Source organism: Microplitis demolitor, chromosome 3 (assembly GCF_026212275.2).
Source record: "Microplitis demolitor isolate Queensland-Clemson2020A chromosome 3, iyMicDemo2.1a, whole genome shotgun sequence".
Taxonomy (NCBI): domain Eukaryota; kingdom Metazoa; phylum Arthropoda; class Insecta; order Hymenoptera; family Braconidae; genus Microplitis; species Microplitis demolitor.
Genome location: NC_068547.1, coordinates 5,554,299 through 5,571,906, shown reverse-complemented (window position 1 = coordinate 5,571,906; position 17,608 = coordinate 5,554,299). Strand labels below are relative to the sequence as shown.

General features: G+C 32.6%; 7 protein-coding genes across 9 annotated transcripts; 3 read left to right on the top strand and 4 right to left on the bottom strand.

The window, feature by feature from the left end:
- Positions 1 to 107: 107 nt before the first annotated feature.
- Positions 108 to 2,330, top strand: LOC103580721 (rho guanine nucleotide exchange factor 3-like). The gene is made up of 3 exons (XM_008562588.3): positions 108 to 432; positions 518 to 756; positions 1,094 to 2,330. Exons 1-3 carry the CDS (start codon positions 367 to 369, stop codon positions 2,244 to 2,246), a joined length of 1,458 nt encoding a protein of 485 aa, XP_008560810.1. The 5' UTR covers positions 108 to 366; the 3' UTR covers positions 2,247 to 2,330.
- Positions 2,331 to 2,419: 89 nt separating this feature from the next.
- LOC103580719 (N6-adenosine-methyltransferase subunit METTL3) lies at positions 2,420 to 4,492 on the bottom strand. The gene is made up of 4 exons (XM_008562587.2): positions 4,253 to 4,492; positions 3,995 to 4,193; positions 3,407 to 3,931; positions 2,420 to 3,327 (listed from the first exon to the last, which is right to left on the bottom strand). The coding sequence occupies exons 1-4, from the start codon at positions 4,401 to 4,403 to the stop codon at positions 2,541 to 2,543; spliced, it is 1,662 nt and encodes a 553-aa protein (XP_008560809.1). The 5' UTR covers positions 4,404 to 4,492; the 3' UTR covers positions 2,420 to 2,540.
- A 541-nt stretch (positions 4,493 to 5,033) lies between these two features.
- LOC103580718 (protein SET) lies at positions 5,034 to 7,983 on the top strand. 2 transcript variants are annotated; one of them, XM_008562585.2, is made up of 5 exons: positions 5,034 to 5,567; positions 5,826 to 6,015; positions 6,507 to 6,712; positions 6,779 to 7,040; positions 7,299 to 7,983. In XM_008562585.2, the coding sequence occupies exons 1-5, from the start codon at positions 5,313 to 5,315 to the stop codon at positions 7,322 to 7,324; spliced, it is 939 nt and encodes a 312-aa protein (XP_008560807.1). In that variant the 5' UTR covers positions 5,034 to 5,312; the 3' UTR covers positions 7,325 to 7,983. The 2 variants fall into 2 exon arrangements, with proteins under 2 accessions (XP_008560807.1, XP_008560808.1); XM_008562586.3 differs by having other exon boundaries at positions 6,516 to 6,712; positions 7,299 to 7,982.
- Positions 7,984 to 8,309: 326 nt separating this feature from the next.
- Positions 8,310 to 11,351, bottom strand: LOC103578957 (cytochrome P450 4C1). Of its 2 annotated transcripts, none has more exons than XM_053737700.1 (13): positions 11,078 to 11,351; positions 10,837 to 11,014; positions 10,546 to 10,655; positions 10,373 to 10,463; positions 10,104 to 10,292; positions 9,914 to 10,007; positions 9,739 to 9,841; positions 9,560 to 9,662; positions 9,383 to 9,492; positions 9,237 to 9,305; positions 8,985 to 9,153; positions 8,730 to 8,909; positions 8,310 to 8,658 (listed from the first exon to the last, which is right to left on the bottom strand). In XM_053737700.1, exons 2-13 carry the CDS (start codon positions 11,006 to 11,008, stop codon positions 8,492 to 8,494), a joined length of 1,557 nt encoding a protein of 518 aa, XP_053593675.1. In that variant the 5' UTR covers positions 11,009 to 11,014; positions 11,078 to 11,351; the 3' UTR covers positions 8,310 to 8,491. The 2 variants fall into 2 exon arrangements, with proteins under 2 accessions (XP_053593675.1, XP_014295975.1); XM_014440489.2 differs by having other exon boundaries at positions 11,181 to 11,351.
- A 1,068-nt stretch (positions 11,352 to 12,419) lies between these two features.
- On the bottom strand, positions 12,420 to 13,200 carry LOC128667492 (cytochrome P450 4V2-like). Its single transcript, XM_053737810.1, has 4 exons — positions 13,183 to 13,200; positions 12,907 to 13,075; positions 12,654 to 12,833; positions 12,420 to 12,583 (listed from the first exon to the last, which is right to left on the bottom strand). The coding sequence occupies exons 1-4, from the start codon at positions 13,198 to 13,200 to the stop codon at positions 12,420 to 12,422; spliced, it is 531 nt and encodes a 176-aa protein (XP_053593785.1).
- Positions 13,201 to 14,118: 918 nt separating this feature from the next.
- LOC103580716 (RNA-binding protein 8A) lies at positions 14,119 to 15,409 on the top strand. The gene is made up of 4 exons (XM_008562582.2): positions 14,119 to 14,345; positions 14,433 to 14,576; positions 14,660 to 14,921; positions 15,255 to 15,409. The coding sequence occupies exons 1-4, from the start codon at positions 14,285 to 14,287 to the stop codon at positions 15,283 to 15,285; spliced, it is 498 nt and encodes a 165-aa protein (XP_008560804.1). The 5' UTR covers positions 14,119 to 14,284; the 3' UTR covers positions 15,286 to 15,409.
- Positions 15,410 to 15,445: 36 nt separating this feature from the next.
- On the bottom strand, positions 15,446 to 17,574 carry LOC103580715 (26S proteasome regulatory subunit 6A-B). Its single transcript, XM_008562581.3, has 3 exons — positions 17,380 to 17,574; positions 15,919 to 17,052; positions 15,446 to 15,651 (listed from the first exon to the last, which is right to left on the bottom strand). Exons 1-3 carry the CDS (start codon positions 17,425 to 17,427, stop codon positions 15,541 to 15,543), a joined length of 1,293 nt encoding a protein of 430 aa, XP_008560803.1. The 5' UTR covers positions 17,428 to 17,574; the 3' UTR covers positions 15,446 to 15,540.
- Between the last annotated feature and the right edge of the window lie 34 nt (positions 17,575 to 17,608).

Genomic DNA, 17,608 nt, shown 5'->3' with positions numbered 1-17,608 from the left:
CTTCATGAAACTACTTAATAAATCCAGCGTTTTCTATTTGTTTAAATATTTTTATGTATAATTTGTGCTATTCTAGTTGTCTATGACATAAACTATGTCTATTATGGTTGAAGTTTAATTTATTTTAAAAACAAACTGTTTTTTCAACATTCGCTCAAAGGAATTTGGTCCTGTGTGAAAAATAAATAAATAAATAGTTATTTTAAAATAACAAAAGTAAAAAAATTTATATAATTCTGCAAAACATAATCTAGGAATCGCACTTAAAAAATACGAAATTCATAAAAATTGACGTAAAAAATTTATAACCGGTGTTTGGTTACGAAGCTGGTTGTTGATGTGCTAAATGTCATTTTCTGTAAAATTATGAATGAAGTTGACGAAAATGAAATCAATGAGGCCTTCCAAGAGCCGAAGAAAAAGTTCTGGCAGGTAAGTGATTCAATGACTGATGATAGTTTGCTAGATGAGATCAAATATTAAAATTTTTTATCATAATTTTTTGGTATTGATGCAGAGATCATCGAGAAAAAGGACCAAGAGCGATGTGATCAGTGTGAGTTCCATGGACATATCACTGGATTCGACGATTGCTAAAAGAAAAAAACGACGAAGGATCACTGAGCTGGCTAGTAGTTTTCTAGCAGCATCAACTACTGGTAGACTGAGTAATGTTCTGCAACGTTCGTTTGGATTTCATAGCAATACTTCTGTAGGAATGATTGATGAAGATGGTGAATCAGGACCTAGTAAAAGGTATTTAGCATTTAATAAGATCCCATAGACAATGTCCAGTTTCTGTTATCAGATGACAATTTTCTTAGACCACTCTGATAGCCAGAGTTTCTGATCAGAAAGTTGGTATCAATTAGTTGCGATCAAGTTGATGACAATTTTCATCTGTTGTAACTGGACTACAACTTTCTGATGAAATTGAAGGTAACTTTCTGACACTGGAATGACTTTTCGAACTTTTGCCACCGACTTTCTCAGAAAGTTGCCATCAACTTATGGAAATGCTAACTTGACTATCAGAACAGTTACTTAAATTATTTACTTATTTTTTAGATGTAATAATAATTTACTGTTTTAGGACACGAAGTAAATGTGAGCAAGCAGGAAATGTCAGAATTAATAGCTGGGTAACAGATATATCAACGTATTCACCGGAGACACTGAATTCAAATCTATCTAGAAATGACATTAAAAAGCAGGAAGCTATTTATGAATTATATTGCGGGGAAAATGTTCTGTTAAATGATCTTCAGGAGCTCAAAGAATCGTATTTAGAGCCTTTGCAATCTACTGATATCTTTACGCCCAGTGAACTCCGTACTTTGTTTGGAGATCTTGATATGCTTATTCACGTACACAGTAAACTGCGTGATGATTTAATAGAATTAAGAGACTCCCGGGGATTTACCAGCACGATTGGGCCAACGATACTCGAGTGGTTGTCAACGTTAACGGAGCCCTACGTCGAGCGGTGCAGGACCCAGATAATGGCGAGGCATCTGTTGGAGACGAAGCGAATGCGGAGTAAAAAGTTTCAGGAATTTATTAAGAAAAAAATGGAATCACCGCGTGCGGTTGATTTGTGGACGTATTTGGACGTGGCGCGATCGCGTATTGTCAAGTATCCGCTTTTGATAAACGAAATTTTGAGACGTACGCCGCCGACACATGAAGATTATCTGATGCTGAAAGAAGCCAGTGTTATTTTTTCAGAGATGTTGGAAAAAATAGACCAGGCAATGGGTGACGCTGAGTGTGATCTTGCGCGAATGAAAATAATATTTAAGACTGAGTATGATTCCGAGGGTTTAATTAAATCCGCGAAAGAGTTAATTACTGAAGGGCAGCTCAAAGATCCACGTGGACTGAAGCTTCATTGTTTTTTATTTGACACTTGTTTTGCTGTCACTCGTCCAATTATCAAGTCGCGGTTGAAAAATTATGATCTCTATTACCCTGTCATTGCGAAAGATCAATTCTTGATAGCAGACGCTGCAAGTGATGGTGATAATGATGATAGTAGGTTAAAAATAGCTGACCGTATTTTAATTGTACGAGATGAACATGACAAGAAACATTGGATCGATGCTTTCAAAAAGGCAAAACGTCTTACTAAAAAAGTAAGTAAAAAGTCTATTGACAGTGAAGATAAACCTTCAGAGGAATCTGCTTCCAGAGTATTACGTGACAAACAATTTCCTAAAAGAACAACTCGAGAACGTCCGATTTAGGACAATTTAAAAATGAACATTTAAAAATCTTCCAGTAAATTATTAATTAAAATAAAATTGGTGCCTATTTAATATATACAAACTTAAATCTATTTGATACTCATAATAATAATTAATAATTAATTGTATGTCTCGCGATATAAATATTTATATAAAAACAAATTATTAGTTGGTTAAGGGGATTTAAAATATTTTTTTAAGTAAATATATGTAAGTTTACATGCGCCTTGAAGGCGAGTTAATAAAAAAAATTTAATATTAATTTATATACATTTACATTTATATTCATTGAAATCAAGTCTTGTTGGGTTTCATGGAATTGCCATCAGGGTAACGTTTGCGAAAGGCTTTGATGAGCTGAGGGTCTATCAAATGGACACCATCAACTTGGTTGCCGAGAGTTATCCAGTTTGGCTGAACGTTGTGCGGTCGACCAAATAATTCTATTTTTCTGGTGCTTGGACTCATCCGCTCAATTATACCATAAATTTCATCGGGTTTGTGACTTGTCGCCCGTACTTCAGCTACTATTACATCACTATCGAGTCCACGGTTGATACGAGGATTACCTTTCATGCCTACAAGACAGTGTTCCTTGCCATGATTCAACCAGTGGCCTGTGCGTCCAGTTCTGATGATTCTCTGCAGCTGGTTAGTTTTAACCCATATTATTTCGTCGACCCTCTCGTAGCCCCAGAGTTGCAGACACTCGCGCCCAAGCTCCATAGCTCTGCCAGTTACCCAGAGAAATAGTAAACCTTCATCTTGCAGAGCAGGAATGCCTAGTTGTCGCATCTCGTCGTCGGACATGGTACCGTAAGGCAGTTCCATGTGGATATCCCACGGCGGGTCGGCCATAATTACTGCGAATTTACCGAGGACTGTCATGTCTAGGTACCGTAAGTCGCATTGGATCCACTGAGGCGGGTACAGAGTCAATTCAGTGCCTGAACCTGGTCCAGTAACTTGTCCAGGTGTTTCAACGGCGGACTTTGTTGTATTATTTACACTTGATAGATCTGTTTCGGTGACGTGTTCCTTTGATAGCGCTGTTGAACCATCAACTTCATAATGAACGTATCTGTAAATAATTTCATTAATACTAAGTACATTCTGCAGCAACAGCATATGATAAATTATTTAAATTGTAGAGTACTTACTTGCATGTATCCATATGGAAACATGTGTTTAAAAAACTACAATCGCCTAATGATTCATCAGTATGACCCTGAATTATTTTTTTAAAATGCAATTTTTTACATTTAGAAGCTCCGCTTCCATTGAGTTTTTCACACTCAACTCTAGTTCCATGGGGACAAAATTCCATCACCTGAGCGCCTCCTTGTGAACGGAAACGTTCAGCCAGTGATTTCTCTTTGGACGTTTGCTTTGACAGTAAATCCAAAATTTGTTCTCCAACTTTCTTGCTCTCTTTTTCTCGAATTGTTGGCATTGACAGCAGAGACATTATATCCTCTGCATTTTTAATATCAAGCCTCGGTTGCTTGTCCGGACTAACGCTCTCGTCATCTTCTTCCTCTGGGTCATCGTCGTCAGTCTTCTCCTGCGAAGTTGTGTCCGTATTGTCATTATTTACCAGGTCATCTATTTTCGTCTGACTTGACACAGACTCAACTGACAGAATAGTGTAGCCCAGGACTCCGTCCTCCGTGACTTCTCTCATTCTGAAATAAAATAAATAAAATTAAAAAAAAAAAACTAAACAAAATTAAACAGCAAACACTTACTTCAATACATCTTGTGCCGCTAATTTTTCAAGTATTTTTTTGATATCTCCATGAGAAACGTCAGCGCTTAGATTTTTTCTCAGCTGGATACTGAGATCCGCTGACGTTGTCGTCGTACTCGGAAGACTTTGCCGCAATATATACAAAATTTCACGTTCAAATTCATCATTTTTTATGTGATCTGTTATCACTATCGACTCTAAAATTTAAAAACTTAATAGCAATAACAATAAATATTTATTTTCGACAAATAGTTACCAGAATTGACAGCATCCGCAACAAGACTTGTTGTATTAGGGAGAGTTAGAGTAAACAATTCATGTCTTTCACGTTTTCTTTTTTGCAATTTTTCACGCAAGCTATTTCGTTTTATTTTTATGGCCTGGATTTCTTCAAAAGCATCAGACATTTTTTAAAATCCTTTTTTTAAAAATATTCAACACATACCCTGAGTTTATATCAGATTTGATGTCTGTTTACTTTGCTATCTTGCTCCTGGATGACTACTGTTCTTACTATCAGTTGGATTGTTGAATCCTGAAGTTAGCAAACCATTAAAAATTTTCAAATTTTTTTTTCAATGAATCGATTACAAAAAAATAAAAAGTAAAAAAATGCACATGTAGAAAATTAAAAAATCTACAGGTGTAATTTTTTTAAAATATTTTTTTTTTTATAATTTATACATTTATATTTTATAAAAAAATTCAAAAATTATTAGACGCCAGGTAACTGCAGTATCATTGGACCATGATCCTGAAGTTGGCAGACAATTAACAATATTCGGATGTTTTTTTTTTTTTTAATGAAAACTAAAAATATACACATGTAGAAAATTAAAAGATCTAGAGGCGGAATTTTTAAAAAATATTTATTTTGAATAATTTAGTTTAAAAAAAAAAATCAAAAAATGATTAAACATCAGGAAACTGCAGTATCATGTTGGATCAACTTGTCATAATGAGGTTCTCTGGCGCTAGATGTCATGACACCAGATTCTGATGTTGCTGTTCTTCAGTTACTGATTAATCAAGGTAACAAAAATAGGCGAATCGCGCGCCACAAAGATCGTACAGTCACCGTGTGCTTGTACTGTGTGTATTTTATCAGTGTTTGCTTTGCTGTTTTCAGTTACAAGTACAAGCAACAAACCAATAAAGATTAAATTTTTTGCCTAGTCTTAGCTGGTTAGTTCGTGCTAGTACTAGAGGCTGTAAACTGGTGTACAAACCTAGGATTCGAAGTCGAAGCCAAGATCAAGAAATAATCATCAAGGTGGAGTGGACAGTACGGTGGTGTCTTGTGCTGATTTATTAACATGTCGACAAATAAAAAAATGAAAAAACTAGAAGACCCTGGTTCTGGTGACGGTAATGAGTCCCGTGACTACGATCTTGAAATACAGAAGACACTTGAGGATATTGACGGTTGTCAAAATCAAATCGATGGACTTAATGAAAAAGCCAGCGACGAAATTCTTGAGGTTGAGAAAAAATATAACAAGCTAAGAAAACCATACTTTCAAAAACGCAATGATATCATCAAGAGGATACCCCATTTTTGGGTTACTGCTGTATCCTTTTTATATAATTACATATATTTATTGTTATATTTATTTATTTATAGTAAACGTTGACATTTAGCGGTAATACCGGCGTCTACCGGTACCCTACGCCATCTTGTATTATATATATAGATATATTTATATGTATATATGTATATATTGTATGCTTGCTACGCGGTTGTGTGGCGCGATTTGTTACTTTCAAATAATATTTTTTATTGTATTGTTTGTTATATTTATTTCCTTGATTGAGTTGAATTAATTTAGTTTGTTAACAACAAAAAAATAGCTGAGATACTGGAGGAAGAGGAGGAAGATGCCCTTAGATACTTGAACAAGTTAGAGGTTGAAGAATTCGAAGACATAAAATCTGGATACAGGATTAATTTTTATTTTGATGAGAATCCGTACTTTGAAAATGATGTATTAACTAAGGAATTTCATTTAGGATCTACTGGTGAGTGATGTTTATTTAATTGTTATTTTTTTTTAGTTAGTGAGTTGTAGTTAGAATTGTAGACACGTTTGCTAGCTGTCACTTATTTTACTTACTTGCATTTTTTAATTTTTTGATGTTGTTTTTTATGAGACTGCCCAAGTAGCACAGAGACAAATTTAAGATGTCATAGAGATGTCTTTTAAAAGGGCAGAGAAATTTTGTTTGTCTCAAAACCAAATTTTTTCTATATAAATAAGACTTACAGATGTTAGTCCTGGGAGACATAGCAAATTTGTCTTCTTTTTGATGTCCTTAACAGTCATTTTATTAGGGGGCCTTATCGATGTCAAAAAACAGACTCAAAACTGCAATCTTATAAATGTCAAAGTCATGTCTGCTACTTGGGTAGTAGAAGTAAATTAAACTTTAGAATGATAGTTGATAAAAAATGTATAATGTAAATTTGTAGCATGATCTATGTTGTTATGAAAACTCCTGCTTATTTGCAGGAGATCCAGCATCGCAGAGCACAGTTATACGTTGGAAAGAAGGCGCTGATTTGACAAAAAGATCCAAGAGTAAAAACCAATTGAAAGGACGCAAGAGGCCACTAAGCCACCGATCGTTTTTCGACTGGTTTACGGATCATGGTGATCCCAGCTCCGATGAGATTGCGGAACTGATTAAAGATGACATGTGGCCTAATCCTCTACAGGTAATTTGATGATAGACGTATTTAAAAATAAAATGGTGATGTTAGATTAACGTAATGGTATTTCAGTACTATTTGGCGCCGGATATGGATGTAGAAAACGGAATAGAAGATGAAGGAGAAGAGATTGATAGTGATGAGGCTGAAGAAGACGAAGAAGCTGGAGAAGAAGGTGAAGAAGTTGGCGAGGGCGAAGAAGTAGATGACAATATAGTTGTTGTTGAAGATGACGCTGAGGAGGACGATGATGAAGAAGAGGCTGTAAATGACGAAGAAGATGTTGCGAATGACGAAGAAGATCTTTTAGTAGATGATGAAGCTGATCGTGAAGGTAATTTTTATTAAATCGGTATTTTATTAATGATTTTAAAGTTAGTAAACAATTAACACTTTTCGGATTTTGTTTTCAACAAATTAATTACAAAAAAAAAAAACATTAAAAATATGCACATATAGAAAATTGAAAAAACTACAGGTGTAATTTTTTAAATTTATGGTTTTGAAAAAAATAAAAAAATTATTAGATGTCGGCTAACTTCAGTATTATTTTTATTGACGTGTTTTTTATGAATTTTTTTTTTTTTTGCAGATGGTGAAGGTGAAGAGCCAGAATAAAAACATAAATAAAGCTGCAACTTTTGTTACACGTTGCTCAGGATATTAAAAATGAATCACTTAATTTAGAACCAACAAGTAAATTATAAATAAGAAAATTAAAAATACTATTAAGTACCCAGGGATTTTTCACGTGACCACCGACTTCTGTCTGGCTCTATTACTCATTAATTGTATTAATAGTTGAAAATAGTATAGATCAAAAAAAAAAAGTAAAAGTTAAGCGCTAGACAGGTGTTGTTAAGTCAGTGCTTTTTGAACCTTATTGGAACAATTTTATTTTTTTTTTTTTACATAACGAGATAAATCAGTATAAGTGACTCGTTATATTATTATAAATATTTTGATAAATTTCAAATGAAGATATTTTTTGCTTTATTTTCTCACTTGTGGGACCCTGATAAATAGATTTTCACATATTCTTATAATAAAAAATTTGTATATATATTTGAAAATAGTATGGCCGGTAGTAACGATAAACTTTTTTTTATCGGTCACTACATAATAACGATTATAATTCATCTTGTTTCTGTCTATCTTCCATTGTAACCATGAAATTTTTAATTATATTTTAAATACAAAATAATGTTAATCATAATAAGTTTAATACTTAAGATAAAATGTGTATTTGCGATCATCTTAAATGAACTGGCCTCAAGACGTCAACGTTAAAAAAATAATTTATTAATTTACAAATTATTTTAATTATTTTTTAATACAATCGAAGACAAAATAATTTCTGATTTTGCAAAAAAAAAGAAAAATAGCAATATTAAAGTTATAAATTTATTAATTGTGATAAATTAAATCGCACAAACAATTATTTTTAAAATAAAAATAAAACTTGACGTCTATGTGTAAAAAAAAATCTGACAGTAGAATAAAATTAACAATTTGAAATACACAACACAATATGGTCTGTGAAATAATTTTCCATTATTGTTATAAATAAAAAATTGATTTTCAAAATTGGATTGATTTATAATAAAAATTAATGTAACGGAACCGAAGTATACCTCCGTTTGACAGGAGGCCATTTCCTCAGCCTCTTGGAGTAGAAATTCACGCGCTGCGTAGCCCCGACCTTGTTTCCAGACGATACTCAATCGAAAAATATACTCGGGTGACTAAGGGTGGACATTTTTTATATTAGTTGATTGGATATAATTATAGTCTTATTATTGGTACGAATTTGGCATAAACTGGAGAGGTAGGTCTGATTACAAGATCAGAATAAACTCGAACAGCTTCGGTAGCTTCTTGAGGTTCCAAGTGAAAGTTGTAGAGCAGTCCAGCCAAAAATGTCTTCATTTCGAGCATTGCAAACTTTTGACCTAAAGTAAAGATAAAACAGGTAATTTGACGTCATGAGATTGAAAAGTTAAATTTTTGTACAGAAAATTACCTATGCAGTTGCGCGGTCCTGCGCTAAATGGAATGTAAGAATAAGGATGTCTGTCTTCCGGCCGTCCCAGAAAAAATCTATTCGGATCAAAAATATTCGGACGCGGCCAGAAATTCGGATCGCGGTGAGTGTCGAAGATGAAGGTATTCACTATTGTTCCTTTTGGTACAAAGCAATGTTCTGTAATTGGACAAATTAAACAATTACACTGCGATTATCTCCAATTATAATTATTTAAGCAAATCGTGTATATACTTAGTTGTAAGTCTTCTTCAATTCGTCTTGAAATAACTGGTACACTTGGATAAAGTCTCAATGATTCTTTAATGCAACATTCCAAATATGTTAAACGTTGGATCGCGTCCATACTCATTTTTCCATTGCTTTCTTTCAACACTTCTTCAATCTCAGATCTTGCTTTATCCTACAGTAGGAACAATAAAAAAGTTGTATATTACTATTGATACTAACAAAAAGTAAAAATATAACAGCTTTTTTATTTTTTACTTGAATGTCTTTGTGTTCAGCTAAAAGTAAGACAGCAAACAACAAAGCTGTAGCGGTAGTATCGTGGCCCTATAAAAAATAATTTTTTAATCAACATATGTCTTACTAAAATTTTCCAATAGTTGCAATTTATTTAAAATGATCACTTCGAAAACAAACGTATCAACTTCTTCATTAATACTTTTTCGGTCGACTCCTAATTGACGCTTTGAAGCTTCGATTAAAATATCTAGGAATGCGAGTCTCCTGCGTTTTACTATTCAACAATTTAAGATCATTATATTTATAACATAGCAATCTAAAGAAAATATTTATTTACATACGTCCGTCATCAGATTGTGAGTTTGAGTTTGATTCAGCCGACGAAGAATCATTCAAATATTTTCCTTCGTTTTTTTCATGATAACTTATACGTTCGTTTATTATCTGAAAACCAAAAAATATATAGAAATAAGACACAAACTTGTAATAAAATGTTTATAATTGCAAACTATAAGCTGACCTTATCTGAAAAGCCGTGAAGTTTTTTTAAGACCCTAGTCTGCTCTCGACCTTTGGAAGTTAGACCAAAAATCCAATCGATCCAAATCCATGGCCTCGTACCTCTATAATTTTAGAGATAAATCAGCTGAAGCTTCAGCAATTAACAACTGTATTTATTTTCATTCATAATTTACCGATAAAGAAAAATTTCGCCGATTCTGTGAACTGATTCAAGATAATTATCTTCATTCTCATCACTTCCTTTCAGTGTCACTCCCATAGTCGATTCTTAAAATAATATCATACAAGATATAAAGTTATAAAATATAATCAGAAAAGATCTTCAGTGCATCTTACGAAACAAAATACATTTTTTTTTTTTACCGCAAATTGTTTTAAGAGTAAAAGTGGTAAGTAAAGGCAAAACTTCTTTAATAACTCCATCGTTAGCTTCAGATTTAATTTCATTGACCACACGTTCTGTATGTTCGATCATGAAATTTAGATGCTCTTTGAGAATGTTGAAATGGAATGCTGGAGTCAATATTTTTCTTCGACTTCGCCATTTTTCTCCTTGCGAAATAAAACAGAATTTGAATAAATTAATTTACCGTTCGGATTTGTATATATAACTTTAAATTATAATATTATACCTGTACTTAGTAGAAGTCCATCTTGCAGCCACGGACGAATTACATCGTAGAGTATACTCTTTTGTATATTTTTAGTGCTACTTAGAAGAATCTATTTTTTGAAAAATAAAAATACTGTGTTAAAGACATTACTGTAATTGAAAGTATATTTGAATGAATATTAAAACACTAACTTCGACATCATCAGGGTGATAAATATTTACAGCAGGCCATATTCCTAGCCAAAGTTTCCATACAGGATAAAAATCTCTTGATGCGCGACGTAGTAAATCCCAAAACTCTTCTAATAATTATAAATGATGAATGAATGATTAAAAATGGCTGAACATCAATTAGACTTTTATACTTAATCTAATACTTGTGACAGGTTACTCATTTTTACATATATTACAATAATCAAAATGACTTATTCGTTGCAAATATATGATCAAAAAATGGAATAATATATAAATATTCAAACTAACCAGGAGATACAGCAGTGTTTAGACCGTTTCCAATAATTGGATACGATTTAGGTCCAGGAATTTTATCACAGTAACGTCCTCGTTTGGTTGAGTGGACATAGAAATGTATCACAATAAATAATAAAACCAATGATAGTAGGCTTGTTGAAACCAGGGAGGAAAAATCCATCATGTTTTCCTGGACGAACAGAAATTATAACTTGATATTATTGGTAAAATTAAGTGGTGATAAATAATTCACCAAAAATGACTTTTCTTAACGACTCGGTATCTTTTTTTTCAGCGCTTATGCCACTTGACGGTTGGTGATAATAATAATGATAACATATAATGTAAATATTTACACAAATAATAGATATTTTTTATGTCGATTTATTGATTATGTCTCTAAATATCCCAAAAGACTTTTTTAACTTATGAACTGCATTGTGATAAAATAATGCGCGCCTAGTTCTCGATAGCTGATAGTCAATTAGATAATGATCTTGTTAAGTCTCGGCTGGCTGTCTTTAGTCTTCGTTTTGCTCTGCTCTTTTCCACAACGTTTACAGGTCAATGAAGTCAGTCTTCTCTGACAATTTACTTCATGTAATTGCGTTTCCTTTTTTTTATGACTGCCAGTTTTTTTTCTGTTGCATGAGTTTGAAGTTCACAGTACACGTGACATAAACAGCGACGATCAGAATCCTTCGCATCGATTTTCTTATCAACTAGCTATCAATTGAATCTAGGAAAAACAAATTTTTCAGTCAAGATAATATTTTTATAAGTGGATATATTAATTACGTTGTATTTAAAAATCGCAAAAGATTAATTTAACTCGTAAATTGTAGTTCGATCACTTATATTGATATATTATATAAGTAATGATGACTTAAATTCAATAGCCAATAGTCTCGGCGAATCTTTGCTTCTTTATCTTCAGTGGTTTTGCTCCGCTCTCTTCACTCAAGGTCCCTGTGAAAAAAGTCTATCTCCTTGACCTTTTACTTCATGTGATTGCTGATGTTTTGTATCATTAATCATTTTTTTTTTTTTTTTTTCTTTTCCATTGCATATTTGAAGTTGCGAGTACAAGCGACATTAGTATCGATAGATGGTCTCCTTCGCATTAATATTCTCATCAACCAGCTATCAATGGAATCTATAAAAAATAACCTGCACGGTATCTTATAAATATTTCTTCTCATATGCTTATATGAAACATATTTGAATAATTGGACATATGTACAGTCGGACCTCGTTAAAAGACTATCATTCTGTCTTTTTTATAAACCAGATATCGCGATAGAGAGAAATTAATAGTCTTATAATGAGGTCCTACTGTATTTGAAAATGAATAAATAGAGTGATGTAAATATTTATATTTCAGAACACGTTACTTTTTTAAGGCATATCATCAGGAATATTAACACCATTATTTGATATTTAAAGAGGGAATTTTACTACGAAGGGATTAAATAAATAAACAGTCATTTGCTCCTCATTCACTTCGGATTTGATCCGCGATCACTCCGGAAATTTTTTACAGCGTATGGGAATATTTACTTTTTTTTGGTATTAGTTAATTAACATAATTATGATTATCTTATTATTGGTACAAAGTTGACATAAACTGGAGAGGTAGGTCTGATTACAAGATCAGAATAAACTCGAACAGCTTCGGTAGCTTCTTGAGGTTCCAAGTGAAAGTTGTAGAGCAGTCCAGCCAAAAATGTCTTCATTTCGAGCATTGCAAACTTTTGACCTGAAGTAAAGATAAAACAGGTACTTTGACGTCATGAGATTGAAAAGTTAAATTTTTGTACAGATATTACCTATGCAGTTGCGGGGTCTGGCGCTAAAAGGAGTGTAAGAATAAGGATGTCTGTCTTCCGGCCGCCCCAGAAAAAATCTATTTGTATCAAAAATATTTGGACGCAGCCAGAAATTCGGATCGCGATGAGCGTCGAAGATGAGGACGTTCACAATTGTTCCTTTTGGTACAAAGCAATGTTCTGTAATTGGACAAATTAAACAATTACACTGCGATTATCTCCAATTATAATTATTTAAGCAAATCGTGTATACTTAGTTGTAAGTCTTCTTCAATTCGTCTTGAAATAACTGGTACACTTGGATAAAGTCTCACTGATTCTTTAATGCAACATTCCAAATATGTTAAACGTTGGATCGCGTCCATACTCATTTTTCCATTGTTTTCTTTCAACACTTCTTCAATCTCAGATCTTGCTTTATCCTACAGTAGAAACAATAAATTTTTCAGTCAGATAATGTATTTTTCAATGTAAATGCATTAATTACATTTTATTTAAAAAATGCAAAAGATTAATTTAACTTTTAAACTGTACTTCGACCACTCATATTGACGTATTTATAAAGTAATGTTGGCTTGAGTTCTCGATATCCAATAGTCTACGAATTCCCGCCTGTTTGTCTTCAGATATTTTGCGCAGTTCTTCACACTCAAAGACCTTACGAGGAAAATCTGTCTCCTTTGAGTTTTTACTTGGTCTAATTTCTGTTTTGCATCACCAGCTAGTTTTTTTTCGTTACTTATGATTGTTAAGAGTATACGTGACATCAATATCGACAATTAGAAACATATGATATTTAAAAATTGATAATTAAATTTTACAATCATAAAAATTAATATATTAATAATACTCAGTTTTCACCCGCTACTCGCTGTACTTTTTCGAAAATATATAATATAATATAAATATTTTATTTATAATAATATGCTATGTTGATCTCTTAATTATATATCTATAGAGCACTATTGCGAACCTTCAACTCCATTTATTTTTCCTTATGTTAAATTAGATTTAATTTTTTAAATCATATTTAGGGTAGAAGTATCGTTTTTAGCAACTTTAGGGCCAGTTTTGGCTACGTAGAGATTTTAAATAAAATAATTTGTAAAATACGCAATGGCACAATTAATTTTTAAATGTGTCTGGAGATACTTTTATCAGACTATTATAATTAAATTTTTTTTTTAATACGTTTTCATGATTTAAAATGAAGTATTAAATGTCCAAAAACGGAACAGTGGCCACCAATGGTACTTCTATAACCTATATTTATAATTTAAATCATTACCACAAAAAATTATGATATTTTTTATGTTTTTGTTAACATGAATAGATCTCTTTCCTATAATGGATGATTCCCTGTAATCGATGATCATGTTCAAATTTACCGCGTGCGTCAGAACACGAATTTATATACGACCGGTCGTCAGACGAAAGAGAGGGGAAAACCCGAAATCTTCCGAATGCGAGTTACAAGTTACGAGCAAGTTAAATATTTTTTTCCGGGACAACTATATGAGTAACCTAAAATACTTTGTTTGTATTCAATTGTATTTGTGTACAATTTATTAAATTTTTATAATTTCGAATTTGTGCCCCACGTTAATTTGAAGTTTCTTTAATTAGTAAATATGGCTGATGTATTAGATATTGATAATGCTGAAGAGTTTGAAGTTGATGACGAAGGAGATCGTAAGTTTATTTTTTTAATTTTTTTATTCCTTTATTTTAATTAAAGTTATAAATTTTAACCTCACTCGACAAATAATTTATTTGCAGAGGGAATCGCTAGACTGAAAGAAAAAGCGAAGAAAAGAAAAGGACGTGGACATGGAGCCGAATTAGTATCAACTCGTGATGATGTTGGTCACTATGAGTCAATGAATGTTGTCGAGGATGACAATGAACCCGGTCCTCAGCGATGTAAGCAAACTATTTATTTTAAAATAATTAATTAGTAAAAATATAAAAATCACAATAATTTATTTTTTTAAATTTAATTCCAGCTGTAGAAGGATGGATTTTATTCATAAATTCAGTCCATGAAGAAGCGCAAGAGGACGACATCCAAGATAAATTTTCCGAATATGGTCAGATTAAAAATTTACACCTTAATCTCGATCGCAGAACCGGATTTCTTAAGGGATATGCTTTAGTAGAGTATGAGACTTTCAAAGAGGCTCAAGCCGCCAAGGAAGCTTTGAATGGAACTGAAATTTTAGGGCAGGCTATTTCAGTCGACTGGTGTTTCGTCAAAGGTCCCAAGAAGTAAGTTTGCCAGTATCAGTAATAAAATAAAACCAGTTAACTGGAGATAATTATGATACTGACGTTAACAGACGTCTAATAGTTTTTTGAATTTTTTCAAGCCGATAAATTTAAAAAAAAAAAATATTTAAAAAATTGCACCTATAGTTTTTTTAATTTTCTACATGAGCATATTTTTATTTTTTTTTTCTGTAATTTATTTGTTAAAAAGAAAACAATCCAAAAATAATTAATTATCCCCTAACTTCAGGATCATAAATAATTACTGAGCTTAGGAATTTGGACATGATTTAACATCAATTAACCGTTATTTCATTTTTTTTTAAATTACAGAGTCAAAAAGAGGAGTCACAGACGGCGATAGTTTTGTACTAAAAATATTTTTTTGCCATCGATTCCAGACTTTGCTGTAAAACATTTCCAATGTATCGAATTTTTTTCAAATGGTTAATGGTACAAAAAATAAAAGATTTATCAGTAACTATGTACTTTATTTTGAATACAATTTAATTGATAATGAAATATGAATATTTATCTAAATTATTATTATTATTAATTTTATTTATTATGGGTATATGAAATAGAAAAATTTATAGTTATTAATAATAAAAGGAAGTCTTTAAGCGTAGTAATTAAGATTAGCTTTCTTTTTAGCCTGTACTTCATTGATTGCTTCCATTAAATCTTCATGTGTTACTGCTGTCGCGTTACGTCTTAGTGCAATCATACCCTAGAAAATTTTAATGCAATAAATTATTTAAATTATTAGTAAATAATTAATTATCGTACACCATAAAAAATCGGGAGTGGTCTGGATTTTATTTGAATCCTCATTTACTCAGGATTTAATCTGCGTTCACTCCGCAAATTTTTTATAGTATACAGTCGACCTCCATCAACACGGACAGTTAATTTATTGAGGTTAAATATAAATAATAAAATAAAATAAAAGTTAATATTAGCAGCCAGTAGTTATAGTAATTTAAAGAATTCTTACAGCTTCAACGCAGACGGCTTTGCACTGAGCACCGTTGAAATCATCAGTTGATCGTGATAATTCTTCAAAGTTAACATCTGGAGACATGTTCATTTTACGGGAGTGAATTTGCATGATACGAGCACGTGCTTCTTCATTGGGATGAGGGAACTCAATTTTTCTGTCTAATCGACCGGATCTCAACAAAGCAGGGTCCAGAATATCAACACGGTTTGTCGCAGCGATGACTTTAATGTCAGCTGTAGAACTGAAACCGTCCAATTGATTTAATAATTCTAACATAGTACGTTGTACTTCACGATCTCCAGCTTTCTCAGAATCGAAACGTTTGGTACCGATAGCGTCTAACTCATCGATAAATATTATAGCGGGCGCCTTTTCTTTCGCGAGAGAAAACGCATCTCTTACTAACTTAGCACCGTCTCCAATGAACATCTGAACCAGCTGAGGACCGGCTAATTTTAAGAAAGTTGACTTTGTTTGCGCAGCGCAAGCACGAGCCAGCAGAGTTTTACCGGTTCCAGGTGGACCGTAGAGCAAGACACCTTTTGGCGGTTGGATTCCCAAGTTTTGGAACTTTTCCTTGTGAGTCATTGGTAAGACAACTGCTTCTATCAATTCCTGGATCTGCTTATCCAACCCTCCAATATCTGAGTACTGTTCAGTCGGACGTTCGTCGACTTCCATTGCTTTTACCCGGGCATCATACTCTGCTGGAAGAGTCTCCAGTACCAAGTAGCTGTCCTTGTTGACACCAACTAAGTCACCAGGCTTCAATGAGTCAGCATCTACGAGCCCAATTGCCGGCAAAAAATATGTCTGGCGCGTTGATGTCTTGATGACAGCGCACTTTCCCTTGCGTTGGGAATCCAAGTCAACTACTGCTCCATCCTCTTCGCCCATGTCTTGAGGATCCACGTCCAGTAGTTCGATCACGTTTGATACCAAGTATGGCAATGTTTTGTTTACTTTTATTTTCTCAGTGTTTTCCTTTATCTTATCATTTTGAGCCTGGAGTTCATGGGAGATACGCATTACGTCGCTCTTCATTATTTTTATTTCATTGTCCAGTAAACGAATTCGTGATGTTAATTCCTCTGTGGTCATACGTTTGACATCTTCCCCAAGAGTTTCCTGATAAATGAATAAATTCATTCATTTAAATGAGTGTGAATGTAGCAGGCATCAGATAAATTCATAATTATAACTAAATAGAGTAAATAATTTAAAAAATATTCATAAAAAATGCACTTATTATTTTGAAAATTTTTTATAAGTGCATCTTTGAAAATATTATTAATTATTTACTTTATTTATTTATAATTTTAAATTTGTTTGATGTCTGCTACAATTACACTCATTCATTTAAATATTTAAAATTATTGTGTAAAATTTTTTGTCATAGATGAGTTGCTGTTTGACATTATAACCTTAAAAATAATAATTATTTATTTAAATTACCTCTTCACCAGCCCATATAGACTTGTCTTCAAGTGTTGTTGCTGCCATGAGTACTATTTTTATTTAACACTTATTTATAATATTAAATTAAGATTTATTTTGGAGAAAACTGAAGAATAAATCGACAACTGGATTCTCCGGAGAATGAAGAATACTCTGTTTCAGCAAGTCACCAAAAGTTCGAGAAAGAAAAATTAAACTCACTTGATAAAACAAACTTTGCTTGCTT

Bases quoted from the DNA above. Each gene is read 5' to 3' on its own strand.
- LOC103580721 (XM_008562588.3), top strand. From the start codon at position 367: ATGAATGAAGTTGACGAAAATGAAATCAATGAGGCCTTCCAAGAGCCG. The intron at 433-517 runs GTAAGTGATTCA...GTATTGATGCAG, and splicing joins CGAAGAAAAAGTTCTGGCAG to AGATCATCGAGAAAAAGGAC. The intron at 757-1,093 runs GTATTTAGCATT...TTACTGTTTTAG, and splicing joins GAATCAGGACCTAGTAAAAG to GACACGAAGTAAATGTGAGC.
- LOC103580719 (XM_008562587.2), bottom strand. From the start codon at position 4,403: ATGTCTGATGCTTTTGAAGAAATCCAGGCCATAAAAATAAAACGAAAT. The intron at 3,932-3,994 runs GTAAGTGTTTGC...ATTTTATTTCAG, and splicing joins GCGGCACAAGATGTATTGAA to AATGAGAGAAGTCACGGAGG. The intron at 3,328-3,406 runs GTAAGTACTCTA...AATTATTTACAG, and splicing joins TTCCATATGGATACATGCAA to ATACGTTCATTATGAAGTTG.
- LOC103580718 (XM_008562585.2), top strand. From the start codon at position 5,313: ATGTCGACAAATAAAAAAATGAAAAAACTAGAAGACCCTGGTTCTGGT. The intron at 5,568-5,825 runs GTATCCTTTTTA...GAATTAATTTAG, and splicing joins CCCATTTTTGGGTTACTGCT to TTTGTTAACAACAAAAAAAT. The intron at 7,041-7,298 runs GTAATTTTTATT...TTTTTTTTGCAG, and splicing joins TGATGAAGCTGATCGTGAAG to ATGGTGAAGGTGAAGAGCCA.
- LOC103578957 (XM_053737700.1), bottom strand. From the start codon at position 11,008: ATGATGGATTTTTCCTCCCTGGTTTCAACAAGCCTACTATCATTGGTT. The intron at 10,656-10,836 runs GTTAGTTTGAAT...TATAATTATTAG, and splicing joins AAACACTGCTGTATCTCCTG to AAGAGTTTTGGGATTTACTA. The intron at 9,154-9,236 runs GTAAAAAATAAA...TTCCTACTGTAG, and splicing joins CTGAACACAAAGACATTCAA to GATAAAGCAAGATCTGAGAT.
- LOC128667492 (XM_053737810.1), bottom strand. The intron at 12,834-12,906 runs GTATACACGATT...GTCCAATTACAG, and splicing joins TGAAGAAGACTTACAACTAA to AACATTGCTTTGTACCAAAA. The intron at 12,584-12,653 runs GTAATATCTGTA...TCTTTACTTCAG, and splicing joins CAGACCCCGCAACTGCATAG to GTCAAAAGTTTGCAATGCTC.
- LOC103580716 (XM_008562582.2), top strand. From the start codon at position 14,285: ATGGCTGATGTATTAGATATTGATAATGCTGAAGAGTTTGAAGTTGAT. The intron at 14,346-14,432 runs GTAAGTTTATTT...ATTTATTTGCAG, and splicing joins AGTTGATGACGAAGGAGATC to AGGGAATCGCTAGACTGAAA. The intron at 14,922-15,254 runs GTAAGTTTGCCA...TTTAAATTACAG, and splicing joins TTCGTCAAAGGTCCCAAGAA to AGTCAAAAAGAGGAGTCACA.
- LOC103580715 (XM_008562581.3), bottom strand. From the start codon at position 17,427: ATGGCAGCAACAACACTTGAAGACAAGTCTATATGGGCTGGTGAAGAG. The intron at 17,053-17,379 runs GTAATTTAAATA...TTCATTTATCAG, and splicing joins CTATATGGGCTGGTGAAGAG to GAAACTCTTGGGGAAGATGT. The intron at 15,652-15,918 runs GTAAGAATTCTT...AAAATTTTCTAG, and splicing joins AAGCCGTCTGCGTTGAAGCT to GGTATGATTGCACTAAGACG.